Here is a 21,529-nt window from a genome sequence, read left to right on the forward strand (position 1 = left end):
ACTATTCATTTTGTTGAAATAGATGGCTGGAATCCTACTGCCCTAGGAATTAACACCAGCACTACAGGATGAATCCAAAAATCCCCTTCTGGGGTTATCATCAATACTCAGACCTTGGAAAAGAAAATCTGCTCATAGGTTCTCCCTTCCAGCCTCACCTACTCATCACAGAGGCTTACAATAAGGAGGCAAATAGGAATGTACTGTTGAGTATTATGAGCAGTTTAAAGATGTTTAGATTCACATCTGAGAACTGTCTAACTTAATGCCATCCCTGCTGCTTGCAGTGGGAGTTCCCTTCCCCAAAAAAGAGTCCTGCAGAGGGAAGAAACACACCGACAGCAGTTCCACTATTGCTTCTGCTCTGATGGCAGTTTCACAGCAGAGCTTAGAGATGCAAAGAGTACTCATGAAATTCCTTCTTGAGGCTCTTGTTTAGACTGTCTTGGTCGATAGAGACACCTTGACAAGGACCCCAGAGAATTAGGGATAAGGAGCACTTTCTCTCTCACAGGAGTCTGAGAAAATGTATTTGTGCAAAACTAGCATTTTTTTCCATCTGTGAAACTGAGTGACACACACACACACACACACACAGAAAGAGCAAGGCTGAAAGAGCTTGCTGGTGATGAAAAAGTTGCAAACCCTCAGAGTCTTCTGATTTGCAAAGCCTTTGCGACAGGGCAGTCACTGTTGTAATTTTGCACGATTTGTGTCATTTATGCAGAAAATCATCCTTGTGGAAATTTGAGTCAAGATCAACACCAATGATCCCACCTTCACGCAGGAGCAAATAAAATAAAGTAAAAAAAAATCTGGTCCCTGGATCTCACGTATAATTTATCCAAGTGAGGACTTACACCCCCAAATTTGTGCTAAATAGAAGTCAACTTTATTCTACAGCTTGGCCACTTGTGAGGGGCTGCAAGAGCAATAAAACCTTCATACCCACTCAAATCCTTGCGTACATAAGAGAAGCAGTACTGGATCAGATCAAAGGTCTATCTAATCCAATTTCTCTAAGTGGTCAGGTAGTTGCCAAGCAGAACATGAATGCCATTCAGCCCTTCTTATCAGGTCCTGCAGCAAGTTGTACTTTGGGACCAATAGCCATGGATCACCTCCTCTTCCATGAATTTATCTAATCCCCCTTCCGTGCCATCGTTACATCTTGTGGTAGGAAATTCCACACTTTTAACTACATGCTATGCAAGGGGGTCCTGAGCCACTCTGGCCACTCGGCTCCATGGGTCTCTCTTGCTGTGAGGGAAGGATAAATATGGGTCAAGTGGCTTTTGAGAATATATAACAACTGGGATATATCAACCATGAGAAGGGCTTTTTCGGCATCAGAGTGCATTTCCATGAACGTTTTCTGTCGGCCAAAGTTCCTCAGTCTGTCTTGGCTCACAGGCATCGTTGCTTCACGGCATGCACCACAGTCAGATTGCAGAGACTTCTCAGATTATGGAACAAACGACAGCCTTCCATTCTGGATTTGGAACTATGGGCAACTGACTGATTAAAAATAGCCTTTGAATAAATTGCATCATGTCTCACCCTGAGAGCAATGGCAAGTCTGAGGGCCCCTTTCTCTCCAGCCCAGCAGTGGCATCCACCCAGGCACTGTTTCCAACTCTTTAAGTCATGAGAAGGCAGCCGTCCCTTGCAATCCTCCCCAGAGAGCTGCTTCTGCTTCCTCCTCCAACTCTCCATGAAGCCATCTGGCCAGCAAGAGAGGTGGGCAACCTTGGATCCTCGAGATACTTGGCACTATACTTTCCATTCTCTCGCACCACCACTGCCCAAGGTGAGCTGGAGATTCCACCCCGAAGGTCCACCATGTCTGGAGAGCCAAAGGTTCCTCTCGCTTCCCCTACAAGCTCCTGCTATCAAACACATGCCATAACTCCATGCATCTCAGAACAGGAAGATGGAACAACAAGGAAAAAGCTGGAAGGTGAACTGCACAACAAAATGATCACAGTGGCACCAGTCACAAGTAGCCGGAACACAGGACTGCCCATTGAGCCTATTGTGTTGGGAAAAAGATCCTCCACGTGACTTGCCAAGGGGTTTTCCAGGGCTTCAGTGAAGGACTCTGCTCTGTAATCCTCCAGAAATCAGTCACATTTTTTGTAACCTTTGTTACTGTTCTAATCATGTTTTAAATACACCATGTTATTTGACCTGTTGACTGATCACCTTCTTTTTTTAAAAAAAAAAATCATGGATGGGCCTAGCCTAAAAATTATGTCATGTATTGCCCTCTCTGTGTCTTCTGTGCAAGGCAACCGCTGATGCAGGTTTTTGCTGCTGGCCATTCAAAAAAATGAAAAGCCTCAACTAGAGATAGGCACAAAGTGGAGAACCAGAGGTTCGGGATGGTTCGTGGTTTGTGGTTAAGTGTGAACCACCATGAATCCCCGGGAAAAAATGAACCAGTTCTCAGTTCGTTTTTTCCAGTTCATGCCGGGGGGAGGGGATACCTGCTCACGCTGCCTCCGCCTCTGTCTGCCACAGAAACATGCGCAGAGGCAGCGACCAGCTTCTGGCGGCACGGGCGGCAGCGGGAGCAGGAAGACGGAGGCGACGGGCCGTGGGAAAGGGGCAGGCGGGCATTCTCTTTTGCCGAAGCAAATGAAACGCCAAAGGGGGGGGGGAGTTCGTTGACTTTTGCTCCAGTAAAATGGGATTCCCCAAACTGGGTCATGAAACAAACCACGAATCGGCCTGATTCGTTGGGATTTTGGATTCGTGGTTCATTTCGTGGCCCTCTCTCCCACAACCCTCCTACATAACTATACTTCCTATCATCTAGTTCAATGGTTGGAGCAGATTATTTCCCCGAATTGCAAAGAGTGGCATGGCTTGCAGATTATTTCACCGAATGGCAAAGAGAATTCCACTGCTTACTAACCTGTACATGTCTAGGCAGTAGGGAACCATGCTCTTCCCCGCTGATATCATTTGATGCTGTGATGAAATAGATTGTTGTTAAACTGGAAGCAGAGCTGCCACTCCTTAGTACAAAACTGCTGGGAATCTAGGGCCAGTCCGAATTGGCATCCTCTCCTTTCTCCCACCAGATCACCTGTCTGGCCAGAACTGTATCTTAAAGGACCCAACAGACCTGTTGACTAGATTGATGCTGCCCTCTACTGGTGACAAGCATACTTTCCCTTTTCTGTCACTCCGCCATGCCTTTCCATGTTACTTGCCCTTGCAACCAGCTGGATTAGAGACTGGGTAACTTTGATGATCCCACAGGTGAAATGTTTATCTTCTAGCACCCCAAGAAGCTGCAACAAGCCCAGGAATGGAGGGAAAGCAGAAGGAATCCAACTTGGAAGTGTCCAAATGTTGGACACTTGTAGGGGGAAAGGTTGCTGTTCTTACAACCCTTTCACTTGCAAACCCATCATTCTTGAACAGCTTCAGAAGCAAAAATGCTCACTTCCTGCTCCACAACTAATTGTTCTGCCTTAGAGAGGACTGGGGAGTGGGGCCTGTGCAAACACAAATAAGGTAAAGGTTCCCCTTGACATTTAGTCCAGTCGTGTCCGACTCTAGGGCGCGGTGCTCATCACCGTCTCCAAGCCGTAGAGCCAGCGTTTGTCCAAAGACTGTTTCCGTGGTCACGTGGCCAGCACGACTAGCACAGAACGCCATTACCTTCCCACCGTGGTGGTATCTATTGATCTACTCACATTTTTACATGCTTTCAAACAGCTAGGGTGGCAGGAGCTGGGACAAGTGAGGGAGCTCACTCCATTGTGTGGATTCGATCTTACGACTGCTGGTCTTCTGGCCTTGCAGCACAGAGGCTTCTGCGGTTTAACCCGCAGCGCCACCATGTCCCTGCAAACACAAATACACACAAAAACAGAAACAAAAAACACTTTGGTCCATATGCAGTTTGCATTTTACATTTTTCCTATCACTGGTCTAGATGCATGTGGACTTTTATGGAAAAAGATAGAAATGGTGCCATCTGGAAAAAAAAGTTGTTAAATCTGCCATGGGTGGCCCAAGCATTACGGTGCATCCTTACGTCATACATATAATCCCAACTGGCTTCTTTTTAAAAAATCTTAAAAGGATGGCAATATTTGGCACTAATTTTACACATGCAAGTTAAGACCAAATGGTACCTGTGGCATGTTTCAAAGAAGAGGAAGTTGCACAGTAAGATTGAAGGATGTGGTACGCTACAATTGTGTTTGCATTTGGAAAACATTGTATTAAGTTTAGAAGTTCTGTAGCTAAGGATGTGGAACAAATTAAATGTGTGTTTTGTTACAGAAACAGCTGTTTAGCTATTCTGACACTCTCAAAAGCATGGAAAATTATTTCGCTAAGAAATCAGTTGAACGGAATAAGTAGACAAAGCTTATGCATTCATTTTATCAGGTGTACAATTTTAAATGTGGGCATTCGAAAATAGCATAGAAAGAGGCTTTCATCAAAGGGGGAAATACACAGGGGGTTTTACACAAAAAGATTCAGGAAAATGTCCATGTAAGCAAAATATGCTTTTCAATTTAGTATAGAATTTGAACAGAAAGCAAATAGCAATGAGGTACTGAGAGCATAGGGACGTGGTGGCGCTGTGGGCTAAACCACAGAAGCCTGTGCTGCAGGGTCAGAAGACCAGCAGTCGTAAGATCGAATCCACGCGACAAAGTGAGCGCCCGTTACTTGCCCCAGCTCCCGCCAACCTAGCGGTTCGAAAGCATGCAAATGCAAGTAGATAAATAGGGACCACCTTGGTGGGAAGGTAACAGCATTCCGTGTCTAAGTCGCACTGGCCATGTGACCACGGAAGATTGTCTTTGGACAAAATGCTGGCTCTATGGCTTGGAAACGGGGATGAGCACCACCCCCTAGAGTCGAACATGACTGGACAAAAAAATTGTCAAGGGGAACCTTTACCTTTACCTACTGAGAGCATGACAGATACACTTCCTGTGGCCCTCACAAAGCATAGAAGGAAGGCAGCCATAACAATGTCAAACTATTGTCCAGCAATTTTCCTCCTACCTCAGTATCTAATGGCTGTTGTTTCCTTAACTTCCACTGAATTATTGTTGTTTAGTTGTTAAATCGTGTCCGACTCTTTGTGACCCCATGGACCAGAGCACGCCAGGCTCTCCTGTCTTCCACTGCCTCCCTGAGTTGGATCAAATTCATCTCGGTCACTTCAACAAAACTGTCCATCCATCTCGTCCTCTGTCGTCCCCTTCTCCTCTTGCCTTCACACTTTCCCAACATCAAGGTCTTTTCCAGGGAGTCTTCTCTTCTCATGACATGGCCAAAGGACTGGAGTCTGAACTCCAGGATCTGTCCTTCCAGTGAGCACTCAGGGTTGATTTCCTTTAGAATTGATAGGTTTGTTCTCCTTGCAGTTCAGGGGACTCTCAAGAGTCTCCTCCAGCACCACAATTCAAAAGCATCAATTCTTTGCCGATCAGCCTTCTTTATGGTCCAGCTCTCACTTCCATATATTTCAACTGGAAAAACCATAGCTTTGACTATTCGGACTTTTGTTGGCAAGGTGATGTGTCTGCTTTTTAAGAAGCTGTCGAGGTTTGTCATCGCTTTCCTCCCAAGAAGCAGCTGTCTTTTAATTTCGTGGCTGCTGTCACCATCTGCAGTGATCATGGAGTCCAAGAAAGTAAAATTTCTCACTGCCTCTGTATCTTTCCCTTCTATTTGCCACTGAATACCTACTCTAATTATCATCACTCTCCCGACATTCTTTTTTGTGAGCCCCATTTTGGGCTACATACTAAATCACATCCCACAAAGGGAGACATAAGATAGGAATTCTAAGGATGGGATTTTTAAAATATTATTTCTTAGACTACAAATCCCATAATTCTTCATTCCGGGAATTCTACCTCACCAACAGACACCTAAATTTAGCTCATTATGGAAAAAAGCCTCCACTTTGAGGCTTAGGTGGACCTTGCACTGCCTGTCTTCCTGCCCAGAAAGGAAGTTCCCAGCTAGCACTGGGCAGGAACAGGAAGCTTAGGCAGAGCTAGGCCTAGCTAGGTCTCAAAGCTTCCAAGTTGAGGACTTTCTCCTAGGTGAGCCACATTTAGGTGTTCTGTCATGTAGAACTCCCAGAATGGAGAATGATGGGGTTTATAGTCCAAAAACTCATCCCTACAGCCTTCCTTTTCTGTTACTTCTCAAAGTATCACAGATTTCACAACATGCAGTCTTGACCTCTTTTACCACTGCTTTTCTAGCATCTTGCTTGAGGAAGAGTCCTAGCAATCTCAAAAACTGGATACTTTTTCTACCTTTAGGTTTATTTTATTTTGAAATTTGTTTTATGGCCAGACAGAAGAAACAAAACTACTTAATTATCTCTGTCCCCTGCTCCTATACAAGTAATCCAATCTTACTTACTTCCCAAAAGTATTCCTCTGCAGAAGAAAGTTAAAAACAGCTGTGGAGATAGAAGACAAGTCTTTGATTTAACAAGATGTTTCAAATAATTAAATTGGCATTCAGGCTATTTTTTTAAAAAATGTTAGTACAGAAAACTGTGGGCAACGGCTGTTGTTTCATGAGCCAGATCTGCACTTAGCCACACGTATAGGTCTGCAGTGATCATATGAGGAATATCATGCACTTTACTTTTGGCACAAGAAAACCATGAAGCAGCCAAAAGGATAAATTTGTCTGATGCAGCTGTAAGTCAAGAATATTACAAGATAGGTTTTCAAGTTTTTATTACAACATAGTCCACAAAGGTAAATGAAATATGTTTATCACAAAGAAGAAAAAGAAAATGTGGCCCAGTCAGAAAAATCATTTTAAAAAAAGTCACCATGGGATTAAATATTTTATTTATTTATGTTAGACAAAGCTTTCTGTTCTAAGACCCTACACAAGTAAGGAATTTCATAGACTTTGGGAAACAGCATGGATTGCAGTAATCCTCAAAAACCCCTACAAACTAGAAGTTTACAGAGATATATATATATTTTAAAAACTGGGATTATTTCATTCTGTATGTTTCACAGGAGTGCAAAAAACAAAAACACCCCAAACGGTCTGTAACTACATGCCCAGAGAGGTTCTGCAAAATAATTCCAGGGAAGAATGACTCCAAGACAGTTAGGATCCATTCAAAAGCTTCCTCAGGGCAGGTTTTCTTTGTAAAGAGGGTCTCCATTGGCAGAAGTCAGTTCATCCAAAGGAAAAAATAGCCTCCAAAGAGCCTGAAAAGGCAAAGATTCTTTATTGTAATAAGGATACAATCAATCAATCAACAGCCAATTCTCATCTTCCAAAAGGCATGGATATCAACTACAGATGGGCATGAACCAGTTCGTCCCAGTTCCTCCCCTGCCTCTTCAGGCAACCAGCCACTCACCAGGCCCAATGGCTTAGCTTTTTCCACCTCCAGGGCTAATCTCCCGATCAGGAGCAAGAGCCCAGACTCCTCTGCCCCACCCTTTTGTCTGAGTGGCAGATCAGCCAAGAGGGCGGGGCAGAGAAGCCTGAGCTACTGCCGGGACTGGAAGATCAGTTGAAAATCACAGAGGCTGGAGCTGGTGAGTAGCTGATTGAGCCAGAGGCGGCAGGGAGAGCAGCACCTTTAGAAATTGGGACGAACTGGTTCGTGCCCATCTGTAGTATCAACTTATTCCACCCATCCACTCCTAGCACATATTTCATAAACCTGAGCTGTGTCTCCATACTGTTACTATCCTGATCATCCAAGCGATTGCTCCCAAACATGTCAACGTAGACGTAAGCTGTGTTTCATTCCAGAACTGCTGCCAGCAGCCAGGCTAACCAGCTGACAAATCCCAACCCATTGGAAGAGTCTCAAAGTGGCTCTAATTAACAGTGCAAATCTAGCAGCATTTAATAGCTTCCATCAAGCAGCCCTTCATGGAAACCGAACCCTTAGGAACACACCCATTTGGATCTTGATTTGAAAACTTTGCCAGATATATTCTGCGATGCACATCGCCCCACTCCCAGGGCAGGTTATTATCCAAACGGAAATCGTTTGGGTCACAGAGTACTGTACTGTGTATGTATGATGTATGAATGGGTAGGATGTATAAAGCTGCCCAGTCTCCCAGGCTAGATGGATAAGAGGAATAAGCGCTTGCTGAAGAAGGCAAAGAAATGTGGTCTTGTAGTCAACCTGCCACAACGTCTCTTTCATAGCCTCAACAAATGGAGCTTGTGTCATCAAATCAAAAGTTCTGCTAATTCAAAATCCTTCATTCAGCAAATGGATTGGGGCGAGAGGAACAGTGGTCTGTTCCTTCACATTCTACTGGCATTCTCCAGCCATGGTTGATTTCATTGGGGATATGACAAGTAATAACAACATATCTCCTTGGTTGTTGTGGGTTTTTCAGGCTCTTTGGCCGTGTTCTGAAGGTTGTTCTTCCTGACGTTTGACCAGTCTCTGTGGCCGGCATCTTCAGAGGATTGGAGTAGGAACTCTGTTCATGCTCTGTTGCTGTTTGTTGGATAGCTGAGTATTTATAGCACAGAGACTGGCGAAACGTTAGGAAGAACAACCATCAGAACATGGCCAAAAAGCCCGAAAAACCCGCAACAACCATCATGTCAAGGAAAATTACAGGCCTGAGCAGAATGGAGTGTATTAATGAGAATCCATAATGATCAGGTGTGTTAAAACTATGTCAGGATGACTCAGCAGAGCTGATGCAACTCATGGATGATGCAACTCATGGATGATGCAATGTGTGTTCTGATTGGTCCTGTATATGTATATAAGTGTGAATTGTACAGTCAGTTGTATCTTCTCCCTGCTTGAAGATCACTTCTACATGTTATGCTGCCAGACTGCTGTAAATACTGCTGTAAATACACATTGCTGAAGGAAATGCTGCTGGACTGTGTGTGAGTTATTTCTGGACTGCCTGGACTGCAAATCACTCTGCTAAAACCGCGATTTGCGTTAAACGCTGACACATCAGATCCCGGCTGTGAAAGCCTTCGAGAATACAACATATCTCCTTCTCGGTGATTTTACAAGCTGCAGAACGGACTTCTTCCTGAACCAGTTAGACTTCCCAACCTCCTCAGGCACTGGAGGGGACCAAGGAGCTGGCTGGATAGCTCAGTGGTTTAGGTCTCTGCCTGCTGAGGTTGGGAGATCGATTCCCCACTGTGTCTCCTGTGAGTAGACCCAGCCTGTGTGGGCTTGGGCAAGCTGCACAATCCATTTCTGAGTATTTTCTCCTTGAGAAAACCTCAAAAAAGGTCACCATTAGTCAGAATTGACTTGACAGCACATGCTGATGATGATTTGGACACTGGAAGTCCTGTTTTAACTTTTATTATTATTGTTTGTTTGTTTTCTCCCTGTTTTATGCAGGAAACTGCCAGCCTGTACACAGCTTAATGTCCTTTCCGGTGAATCCTATGCAGGAATTGTGGCAATCCTGCAGAGCGTGGCACTTTTTCCTGCATAGGAAACATGTCATTCTGTACTGTCATTAGATCTAGGGGAAAAATGGTCTCAGAAGATTTATCAGGGGAATAATTTCTGCCAGGGGTGGAATCAGGATAAAGAGGTGGTGAGCGGAGGAAGATTTCCCAGGTGATTTGGCGGGAGGAAAAGTTTAATGAAAGAGAGGAACAAGGGAAAAAGGTTTACATCCCCTCCCCCTTTTCTTTTTGTCTAAATGAATCCTTCAGGTTGAAAAGGAATTAATGAAAGAACCCCCAAACAAAAGAAAGCAGTTGGGATTTTTTGTTTGTTTGCTTTGTTTTGTTTTGGGGTGTTTGTTTCTTTGTTTGCTTGTTCGTTTGTTTGTTTTCCAAGCTGGTTAATCTGAAAGTTCTATCCCTAGAAATCCCTAGAAATCATCTCAGTTGGATTACTGCAACACACTCTACATGGGGCTACCCTTTGGAAAGTGTCTGGAAACGCCAAAGAGTCCAAAAGGCCCAGCCAGGTTATTAACTGGGGGTGGTTAACTGGGAACGTATACCTCCCCTATTCTAGCAGCTCCACTGGCTGCTGATCCGTTTCTGGGCACAACTCAAAGTATGGGTCTTAACCTATAAAGCCCTAAATGGCTTGGGCCCAAGTTATCTATTCTAAAAGGCTGCACCTCCCTCTATGAGCCTGCCGGGACTTGAAGATCATCAGGGGAGGCCTTTCTCTCAGTCCCACCACCTTCAAAGGTGTATTTGGTGGGGACACGGGAGAGGACCTTCTCTGTGGCTGCCCCCAGACTCTGGAACTCCCTCCCACAGGAAGCTAGGCTGGCCCCCATCTTTGCTGTCCTTCCACAGGCAGACAAACACCTTTCTCTTCAGGCAGGCTTTCTCTTAATGACAGGTGGTCTAAGAGGAGTTTTAAATACATTGCTGTGCTCTGTTCTTTTAAATATGTCCTAATATTCATCTTCGTTACCATTTTAATATACTTGTTTATTTCTATTTTAATATTTGTATACTTACTGTTTTTAGCTTTTAAATACTGTTTTAATTATGTATGTCCCCTTGGGTCCTTTTGGGGAGAAAGGCGAAAGAGAAATGTTTTTTTAAATTAAATTGGATGGATGGATGGATGGATGGATGGATGGATGGATGGATGGATGGATGGATGGATGGATGGAAATCATGCTGCAAAAAGTGAAGAGTGGCTTTCTTTCAGTTTCCTGCTCAGAGCAACAGGAATTCTGGGAGCTGTAATTCAAAAGAGCAAGTTTCCCAAACCCTGAGATACACACCACCAGGGTTGAACAGGACTCTAGGAAACCCTGTTCAAGCAGATTTCCTATATTTCTCTCCGGACTCACCTTCCAGTTCAGGACATGAATGCTTTCATACTGTCCCGGATGGCCCCTCTGCAGATAGGACAGCGTCTCAAGTTAGGAGCGCAATCCGAGCACACCACTAAGTGCCCACAAGGTACCAGCAGAATGGAGACCTCCTTGTCCATACATACTTTACATGTCCGCTCCTCCTGAAGCTGGCGCAGCCTCTCTTCTATGGTTGGGACAGATTCTAGTAAAGGAAATGGGAAGTTCAGCCAGGAGCCTCTGACAACAAGTTAGATCACTATAATGACTAGAGTTTCATAGCCTTAAATAGGGTTGAACAAGCCCCTAGGAAACCTAGGAAACCTAAAATCCCAGCACAATTGTCGGTTTGTGCAGAGTTTATCATTGCATGATTTGGGAAGGGCTACAACCCAAGTTACAACTCTCCCCTCCTTGTCATTCAGATTTGGAATTGTCTTCTCTCTTCATGAGAAATGAACATGGGCTTACCCTAGCATCCTATTACTAGGTCTCCATCTTATCCAATACTTGGGGAGATTTCATGGTGCTTAAATTAATGCTTCTTCCTCATCACAGTGTTCTTTTCCTACATAGCTCTCCCCCATCATCCTTACCCGGTTCATTTGAACATTCTGTTCTTGCTTCTCTCCGCTGTCTCCCAGTATCTGGTTCTCTTTCAGCAGGCTCTGTATGCACACACACACACATGCACAAACACACAAACATACACACACACACAGAGAGAGAGAGAGAGAGAGAGAGATGCAACACTTATTAGGAAGCCAACAGGTAAGTTCTCTATTGCAAACGATGGTCTTGCTACAAATAATAACCTTAATCATGTGCCACCAAGTCAGTTCTGACTTAGGGCAACCGTTTGCAGGGTTTTCTAGGTAAAAAGCACTCAGAAGTGGTTTCCCATTCCCTTCTTCTGGGGGCACCCAGCTATCCAGCAGTTCAACCATCAGTTCAACCATCAGAGAGTCACCTTCTTTTGAGCAAGAACAAATAGAAATGCTAATCGGTGTTACAGAAATAACTACCTTGGTTGCTTCCCGACTGCTGTTCAAGTTGATGCAAACTGTCTTCCTGAAATCAACAAGGAAGATGTTTAAGTCACTAAAAAAAAAATCTCTCCAATCTCACCCTTGGAGCCTCAGAGATACACAGTGTGAGCATGCTTGCAAGTACATGCACTTACCCGAGACACAGGAGTAGCTAAATAGGATTCTTGAATACTGTTTACAAAGCCTCTCCCTCTGGACTGCAGCAGGAATTTACAGCTGTGGAAAGAGCAGAGAGGAGGAGAAAGACAAGATTAGTTACAGGTACTGTTGAGGACACCGAAGAATTGGTGCTCTTGAATTGTGGTGCTGGAGGAGACTCTTGAGAGTCCCCTGGACTGCAAGGAGAACAAACCTATCAATTCTAAAGAAAATCAACCCTGAGTGCTCACTGGAAGGACAGATCCTGAAACTGAGGCGCCAATACTCATAAGAAGAGAGGACTCTCTGGAAAAGCCCCTGATGTTGGAAAAGTGTGAAGGCAAGAGGAGAAGGGGGACAACAGAGGACGAGAGGGTTGGACAGTGTCACCGAAGCTACCAACATGAATTTGACCCAACTCCAGGAGGCAGTGGAAGACAGGAGGGCATGGCGTGCTCTGGTCCATGGGGCCACGAAGTGTCAGACACAACTTAATGACTAAGCAACAACTGTTGAGGACCAACCTGCATGTTTGAAACCTGGTTGTGACTTGGTGGCAAAGTTAAAATACATAGCTATTTCAAACCTATGACCCTGAAATGATCTGCCCTGAGCCAATGGTCTATTAACACAACTTGAATCTCATGAATTAGGAAGAATTCACTATTGCAATGTACACAATGAAATTTATTCATTTGTAATTTTTACATATTTTCATAACTCTTGGCAAATTAATGGATTATAATTCTTGATGGATGGATGGGAGATAAACCCTATGTGCATCCCCACTTCATTTTGGAAGTACAATCACAGCTGCAAATTTCACTGCTACTTTCTCCCAAGTGTGAACCGCACAACATGTATGCAGGTATGTACTGTGTGCCATCAAGTTGATTCTGACTTATGGCAACCTTTTCCAGGGTTTTCAAGGGAGAGAAACCAGAAGTGGTTGACCATTCCCTTCTTCTGGGGACACATCCTGGGACTCTGCAGCTTGCCCAAGGCCACCCAGGCTGGCTTTGCTTGGAGGAGACCCAGGAGGGAATCATACTCCCAGGGTATAAATATTTTTAATAAATGAATTAATAGTTAGGGGTGAAAGCTCTATATATCTGTTTAAAGCAGCCCTGCCCTCCCTCTGTAAGACAGCTAACAAACAAAATTGAAAACAGTGGTAATCAAATACATATTTTTATAGACAGAGCAGGTAAAACTTCGGGGCCATCATAACAACCAAGAGACTGAATGCTAGTAAAGTCAATAATAATAATTGCAAGCTGCCAAACTGATTCTGATTTATGGTGACCCTTTTCAGGATTTTTATGGCAGAAAAACCAGACGTGGTTTGCTATTCTGTCAAAAGAGCATAGATATTCAAGAATTCCAGCCCTTCTGGTCGTTGGTCCTTTCAGTGGCGAAAAACACAAACACAGCAGTTTCTACCACCAAGTCTATTTACAGGTATCCACAGTAGCAAAAAATAAAAAATAAAAAATCACACAGCAGTCTTCCAGCATCTCTGTCCTCAGACCTGAGTTTTTTCACATTGCCTTTATACTTCGGTCAACCTATTAGATTTGACATTACATCATCTATTGCATCAGCTTCACACATTAATCACAACTCAGCATGATACAACATTTTCTGTCACGTGCGACACTCATGACCTGTTCTGTTCATGCTTGTAAGTTCTGCTTTCATTTTTTATTTCAATGTCCCGACAGCTTCCTTCTCCCCAATCAGCCTGGCATGTGTTGAAATCTGCCAGAGAGAGACTCTCTCTGTCAACACGTGCCTTGACCTCTGCATGATAGTATTCTTCTGTTTTGTGAAGTTTTTTTTAAAAAAAAATTGACAGACTTCACAAAATAGAAAATCATCATACAAAGAACAATGAAAATCTTTTGATTTTGACAGCGGGCTGGATAGCTTAGTGGTTGAGGTATCTGGCCCCAGAGCCAAAGTTTGGGAGTTCGATTCCCCCACTGGGCTTTCTGGGAGAAGAGCCAGCCTCTGTAACCTTGGGCAAGCTGCAGAGTCCCAGGTTCCCCCAGAAGAAGGGAATGGTAGACCATTTCTGAGTACTCTCTACCCGGAAAACTGTGAAAAGAGTCACCGTAAGTCAACTTGATGGTACATAATTATTAGAGCTGACTGGATAACTCAGTGGTTTAGGTTTCTGGCTGCAGAATTGAGGTTAGATGTTCAATGGCCCACTGCGCCTCCCTTTTTTTTGTACTTTACTTTTATTGAATTTATACCCCGCCCCTCTAGACAAAGCCTACTCAGGGCGGCTTACATGGGTGATAAAACAGGATAAAATAACATACATAGTAAAACCTAATTGCCAGTGACTATATACATATCTACATTATCAAGATGGGAATAGTTAAGAAACAGCAACAGAAATTAAGTTAATTGACTGGAGGGACGGCCTGCCTAAAGAGCCAAGTTTTTAAATGGCTTTCCTGGGAGGAAACCAGCCTGTGTGCTCCTGGGAGGTTGCACCGTCCCAGAAATGCCCTCATTAGAAGGAAATGGTAGCAAGTGTGCTGCTTATATACTGCCCCATAGCGCTTCAAGCATTCTCTAGGCGGTTTACAAGTTAATTATGCAGGCTACACATCCCCCCCCGAAAGCTGGGTCCTCATTTTACCGACCTCGGAAGGATAGAAGGCTGAGTGAACCTTGAGCCGGCTACCTGGTATTGAACCCCAGGTCGGGAGCACAGTTTTGGCCAGAGGACATCAGTTTAACCACCGCGCCACGAGGTAAACCACTTCTGCGTATTCTCTACCTCAAAGACCCTGGAAAGGGTTGCCATAAGCCGAAATCGACAGCATGCAATTATTATTATTGAGGTTTAATTAGCATTCAGCCTCCTCGTTTTACCTGCTCTGTGTAGGAAACATATGCATTTAATTACTATTGTTTTATATCTGGTTTCTAAGTTGCCTTACAGAGGGAGGGGAGGGCTGCTTTATCTAGATACATAGAGCTTTGTCTCCCTAGCTATTCATTCATTTATTTAAAATATTGGTAACTCTGTGTTTCTCCTGAAAATGACCAAAGGTGGCTTAATGGATATGAAGTCTTCCTGAGCAGAAAAGCAGTAGCAAGAAAACTATTCCCTCTGCACAAAAGTCTAAGACATCGAAGAAAACAGTCTTTGTGTAGACTTTTCCAGTAACCAGTTTTGTTTTCATGACCCTGCAGACTCTGTGACACCCCCCCCCCAAAATCTGGAGAGACAACATTGTCCCTGCAGCTAGGAACAGACCTAGTAATAAGCAGGTTCTAATGAACTCGCTGTGGATCAAGTAAATTAAATAAACAGACTGGACTACAGGATTGACTGCTGGTTGAAAAACAGATGCATAGCATAGGGCAACAGTTCACCCCATCTTGTCATTTGAGGGCCAGGTGTCACGTAGCAGGTGTCCAGGCTCTGTTTTGTCGGCTATGACACTTCCTGCTGCGATAATCTGGGCAGAGCTCTGCTAAGCTCCCAACTATATTGCCATAATGTGCGGTACGTGTGCAAGCCCTTGGAGAAAATCTCAGAAGCTTCAAATCGTATGCAGAGGTGAAGAATGTGTCTAATATAGCCAGGCCGAGTGAAAAGACACCAGTTCACCACCCGTTACTTTCTGCTTCGGAGCCCAGCTCAAAGTGCTGGTTCTCGTACGTTTAAAAACTAAGATCCGAATATCTGAAGGATCATCAATATGCATTGCTTCCTTTTGATTTATGCCAAACTGCAGTTGTCATTCTGAAATGCATTCTCCTGTTTCGGAGAGATCCTTTCAGAAGTCCTTGGTGGCTCTTTTCACCGTAGCCCCTCCAAAGAACTTGGTGTCGCCACCAAATGGGGCCACCTCGCTGCTCAACTCTAACTCCAGATCATTTTAAAAGCATTGGTTTCTACCTACACAAATCTTTGTGATGGGGAAAAGCACTTACTCAATCCCTCAGCAGCAATATTTATTCTTACTTCCTTTTCAGTTTTTTTTCCAATCCATAACACCAACTCTCCCCTCTCTTGTTCCACAGCTGCAAAGCTTGCTTAGAGTCGGCGAGGAATCGGCCAAAACACAAATGAAATCCCAAACATTTTTCACTTGGAAAACTTGTTATGGAACAATACAGTGAAGAAACCAAGACAGCATTGACTTGATGGGTAGCTAAGCCAAGCTTTCACAAAGTAAGGAAAGAAGCACACGGACATGCCCAGGAATATTGAGTAGAATAACAATAGCAGGTGAGTGGCTAAGGGATTAATGCACGTGTCTACTCACAGGAAGACAGCAGACCTACCACATCATATAGGGCTTCTGACCATCCAGAAAACATCAGCAATAAACTCCTAACTGAAGCTGGGAAACTAAGGGCTTTCCCAGATGGATTGTTTGCCCTATGCTTGTTCTCCAAACCCTTTTCTCTGCATTGTGCAGAGGATTTATCACAACTTGTGTCTAAACTATAATCTTCCTACGAGGAAGAGGGCCTTGTAGGAACAGCTTTCCTCCCCCCAACCCTGTGGATGCTCTGCCCTATTTCCCTTCAGGCAGCAGTCCTCATCTTGGCCAACCAACTGTGCAAGGAGTAAAAATTTGAAAGCAAAGATTATCTCTCCCCACCACTGTTCATTGGTTGATGCATAAACCAAAGAATGCCATAAAGCTATACGTTCTCCCCTGATATAAAATCATTACCCTACTACTAAAAACCACCATCACCAGAGGCTTTGGAAGAGTCCTCTGGGTACCCATGGAAAAAAATGGTACCAAGCTAGGTAAGAGGAACATTATCTGGATGTTGGAAGAATTTCCTTTAAGATCAGTGCTCAATGGGGGACTTAAAGGGAGTCCATATGCTCTGTTTGCAAGACCTCTAACTTGCATCAGGTGAAGGGTGGGAGTGTTTTGTTTTGTTTTTCCTCTGTTGTTCATCAACATCTGTACTAAAGAGGTTAGAGATGTGCATTGTTCTCGCTTCTTGCAATGATTTATATATTCATTTGTCTCATTTATAGTCTGTCTTCCTCTTGATTGAGGTTGTGTGGGAATGGGAGTATGGAATACAATACCTTGGAAACCATCTGGCATGCTCCATCCATGGATCATCTCCACGTTCCCAGTTCCTCAAAGCACCATCACAGTAGAAACATCTCACATAATCTCCCTGGCCTGAAAACATCAGGAACAAAAGGTCTCATGGTTAAACAGCAGCAATGAAAACAAAAGGACCATTGCTGCAGAAGAGAAACAGAGTTGGTCCTTCTCTAACTATACAGTGACAACCCACCGTGCTATGAGCACCTCTGAAGATTAGAAAGAGGGTTGTGTGATCCAGGATCTAGAAATAGCATGAATACAGCTTTTGCTAAGAGATCATAGAATCACTGAATCATGAAGTTGGAAGGGTCCTCTAAGGCCATCAAGTCCAACCCCCTGATCAAGGCAAAAATCCAAATCAAAGGATATCTGCCAGGGGGGGTGTCTAAATTTCTCTTGAATGCCTCCAGTGTTGGAGCACACCAAAGTGTGGTTGCAGTAGTTATGGTTATAATTGCCTACAGTGTCAGGGAAAGTTAAAAATCAAAGAGAAGACAGATATGACTCAAGACTGGGCAAAATGGAGCCTTCCAGTTTTGCTGGACAGCAGCTCCTGCCATCAATCCCATTGGTATTGCCAGCTGAAGCTGATGGGAGTTGTAGTCTAACAACCTCTGGCCAGCTTCTGTGTGCCGGCTCCAGTGGACAGGTCAAAAGGTGATCCAGAGTGACCTCAGAGTAGCTAACGTCATACAGATCACAGACCAATCAGACATATATGGAGAAGACTTTATGGTGCAGAAAGCTTGGTGCGACCAGTGAAATTAACATCTCGCAACGATATACATGACGAAAAATGAAAAAAAATTGTTATAAAAGTGAATACCGCAACGATTTGTTCTGATGGATGAAATGGGACCTTCGCATCCAGGAACACCATAACCAGCATCCTATTATGAAACATATGTGCCCAGGGAAAATCATGCAAGCCGTTTTCATCAGGCCTTTTGTTGCACAACAAGGTGCACAAATGGGGTCATGACAACCAACCAGAATGATCACACACACCAGCTATGCAGTTTTGGCTTGATGCTGGCCCGAACGTCTTCATATCATGCCTGCAGTAAAATAGCTAGTGGAAGCCATTGTCTCCTTGACGTTCCCTGAAGCACCTCCTGGGATCAGAGCGGGCTGGCTTGGCCAGGTAAGTTCTAATGTTTGTTCATACCTGTGTAGAAGAAACCTGCTCCAGCCAAGATCTCTGGAGACACCCGAGCGTAGGATGGCCAGTTCTGAAACGTCGCCAGCCGATCGCCTTCCGTCTCCATATCTGGGTATTCAGGTTGGCTGTCGGCAGAGGCTTCCTCCACACTTAAAGTTTGCAACATGCCAAGGAACTGCCCATCCACAGAGTCTTGGGTGTCCTCGGCTGGAGGCGTCAGGTGGCGTCCTGCATTCCTGCCCTGGACGAAAGGACATGACGGGAAGAGCGCTGCATGCTCTGCCAGGAGATCATCCTCAGCAAACCAATGATGCAACACCCCGCCGCAGCGGAAACACTTCACTCTGTATTCCGGGCCAATGTAGTAAAAACCAGCCGCAGCCAAAACACCGGGAGAAGCAGGAGCACTGTCCGGCCAGCGCTCAAAGGTCTTTAAGCGCCTTTCTTCTGATTTCATGTCAGATTCGTCTTGACAGAACAACTGGGTCCAGCTGCCTGCTGGAGAGAAGCTGTTATCCGAGCTATTTCCAGTTCCCCAGTTCCCGGAGAAGAGAGCAGTCAACACATCAGCAACTATCTGAACTCTGATTGCAGTCAAACTCTCCCTCACGTTAGTAAATTCCATCCCTCTTTGGCTCTGCCAACGGTGTGCTCTGGAAAACTCTGAAGTTAAAAGGGGAAACAGGCTCCTGAACAGCAAACACAAAAGAGGACGCTGGCTTTTCTATTGCCTGCTGATGCTGTTGGCACGAGACAACTACTGCTCTTCTCTCCAATTCTTCTTGTCCTGAACAGGAAAGCAAGAGAAAGGTAAACTTGTACAGCGAGTCATAGTGTGTCCATGTGTCTGTGTTTACCTGACATGGAGGGAGACAGAAAAGAGAAGTCCAATAACAGCTAAGCAGGGAACATATTTAACACAAATTTAAAATTCTTAGGCTGAACCCAGGCATCACTTATGGACACAGTTAATGCTGGACAAAAGAGGATGGAACCAATCATGTAGTGACCCAATTAATAACTCAACAGGTGTTCAAAAGTTTGTTTCATTTACGGAGGCAAGAAATTTACAGATCAGCATAAATGCAATTCATAGGGACGTGGTGGTGCTGTGGGCTAAACAGCAGAAGCCTGTGCTGCAGGGTCAGAAGACCAAGCAGTCGTAAGATCGAATCCACGCGACGGAGTGAGTGCCCATCACTTGTCCCAGCGCCTGCCAACCTAGGGGTTCGAAAGCATGCAAATCCAAGTAGATAAATAGGGACCACCTCAGTGGGAAGGTAACAGTGTTCCATGTCTAAGTCGCACTCGCACTGGCCACGTGACCATGGAAGATTCGGGCAAAACGCTGGCTCTATGGCTTGGAAACAGGGATGAGCACCGCCCCCTAGAGTCGAACACGACTGGACAAAAATTGTCAAGGGGAACCTTTACCTATAAATGCAATTCATGCTGAATAGTTGCAATTTTCTGGTATCGCATACGGAATTTTTTTTTCTGCTTTAAGATCATTACCTCCTAGGACCCCAGCTGGAATTCATCATGACATTTTATCTTAACACTGGTAAGCCACTCAACTAACATTATTAGCTATTCTTGCTGTAGCCTAAATTGCACATGAATGTCAAGTGCCCCAGGACAGCTTTAGCCTCTTTATAAAGCCTCTCTCACACAGAATTGTCAACTTCCTTTAAAGGAGCGGGATAAAATGGTTCCATCTACGGTTCCAGGCCTATTTTCAATCTATGCCCAGAAAAAAGAGTTTTGATAATACTGTTGGTACTGTCGCCCCATTAAATATATCTTTAGTTAAATCATTGTGTGAGTTTTATTAGAACAGTGCATTAAGCGTACATAAAACCTGAATATACATACAAATAATAGCTCTGAGAGTAAGATTCCCAGTAGGTGGAATCTTAGAAGAGACTTTTTCTCTCCTTACACAGAAGGGAAGGTGTTACATGCCAGCTTTTGTTTTTCTAAGTGCCTGTGCATTAATACATCTGTTTACATCTCTCTGTGGTTGCAATTCACCTGAGTGCGTCAAATCAGTTAAAAGACTGATAAACCATCACATCAAGTAGACAAAAGGCAAATAATTTTGTTATATATTTGAGCCACTTGCAAGAAGGGGTCCCCATCCCCAGACCCTTGGAAAAGAAACTGGAAATGTAAAATGAGGATCCAAAATTCTCAGCATCATAGAGTTGAACTTACAACATATGCTTTTAGGGCCGGAGGAAGAAGCTTTGAGCAAAGATAAAGAGAGTCAGCAGGGAAACAAAATGTTCTGTTCCTTTAGCAGATGACACTTTTCAAAGCATGAAAAGCAGAAGGTCAGCTGCTCCCTGTGTATCCAGTTGCTCTTAAAGGCACAGGAGCAGGGGTCATATAAGTAGTTGCTATACTATTTATTGCCCATGCCCATAAGCATGGGAGAAAGTCCTTCAAATTTAGAACTACAAGGAAACTCATATTTTCAGGTTTCCAAGCAGGTAATTAAAAAAAAAAACAGAATCACAAAGTCTTCTCCACACTTGTTTGAGAAGAAGCAATGGTCATCTGGCTTTGCTAGGATAATGGAATTAAAATTATATCAACAGGGATATTTTGCAAACATCCTTTATAAGAGCTCCTTTGGCAAAATTAATTGCTATTAAGCCCATTTGAGAACCAGAAGGTCCAATAAGGAGAGAGAGATAACCTGTTAGGAAAAGCAGTCAAGGTTCTTGGTGAAAATCTGCCTTCCTGTGTGCTATTTAACGTTTCGGCCTGTTGTTTTAAAGTCTCATTTCATGAGACTGCAAACAGAAAAATATAGAGCCCTTTCTTCATATATTGTATTTTCAATTATACTGTACCAGAAAAATGAATAGCTTGGTCTGGAAATTAATTAGCTTTTAAGTTGTGTAAGATGAAACTTAGGAGTCACCTCACCTCCAAGATACCATATGTCACACCCTGATTTACAACTAGGGAACAAGTACATTGTAAAAAGAACTGTATAACATATGTAAGCAAACCAAAACATGGGTCTTTTGTCTTCACGGCCATTACCTAAAGTTACCAGTACTTAATTACATTACTATACTAATAGTACTTACCTAATTGGAATTAAACCCATACAAAGGAACACCGCCCTTGGTTCCTCCACCACAAAGCAGAAGAAATTGCATAACATTGCCTCCTGGGCCACATTTAACTTCCACACTCCACCCAAGCAATTAACTACTC

At 43.9% G+C, this 21,529-nt stretch overlaps 1 protein-coding gene across 2 annotated transcripts; it reads right to left on the reverse strand.

Annotated features, from left to right (window-relative positions):
* Positions 1-6,732: 6,732 nt before the first annotated feature.
* BIRC7 (baculoviral IAP repeat containing 7) lies at positions 6,733-21,485 on the reverse strand. Of its 2 annotated transcripts, XM_078392009.1 has the most exons (9): positions 21,400-21,485; positions 18,302-19,152; positions 17,106-17,205; positions 12,013-12,094; positions 11,855-11,900; positions 11,426-11,497; positions 10,976-11,034; positions 10,827-10,874; positions 6,733-7,241 (listed from the first exon to the last, which is right to left on the reverse strand). In XM_078392009.1, the coding sequence occupies exons 2-9, from the start codon at positions 18,918-18,920 to the stop codon at positions 7,161-7,163; spliced, it is 1,107 nt and encodes a 368-aa protein (XP_078248135.1). In that variant the 5' UTR covers positions 18,921-19,152; positions 21,400-21,485; the 3' UTR covers positions 6,733-7,160. The 2 variants fall into 2 exon arrangements, with proteins under 2 accessions (XP_078248135.1, XP_078248134.1); XM_078392008.1 differs by having other exon boundaries at positions 10,827-11,034.
* Between the last annotated feature and the right edge of the window lie 44 nt (positions 21,486-21,529).

The sequence above is a fragment of the Pogona vitticeps genome, chromosome 4 (genome assembly GCF_051106095.1).
Source record: "Pogona vitticeps strain Pit_001003342236 chromosome 4, PviZW2.1, whole genome shotgun sequence".
NCBI lineage: Eukaryota > Metazoa > Chordata > Lepidosauria > Squamata > Agamidae > Pogona > Pogona vitticeps.

Bases quoted from the DNA above. Each gene is read 5' to 3' on its own strand.
- BIRC7 (XM_078392008.1), bottom strand. From the start codon at position 18,920: ATGGAATTTACTAACGTGAGGGAGAGTTTGACTGCAATCAGAGTTCAG. The intron at 11,901-12,012 runs GTAAGTGCATGT...TGTTGATTTCAG, and splicing joins TAGCTACTCCTGTGTCTCGG to GAAGACAGTTTGCATCAACT. The intron at 11,498-11,854 runs GTAGTTATTTCT...GTGTGCATACAG, and splicing joins GCAGTCGGGAAGCAACCAAG to AGCCTGCTGAAAGAGAACCA.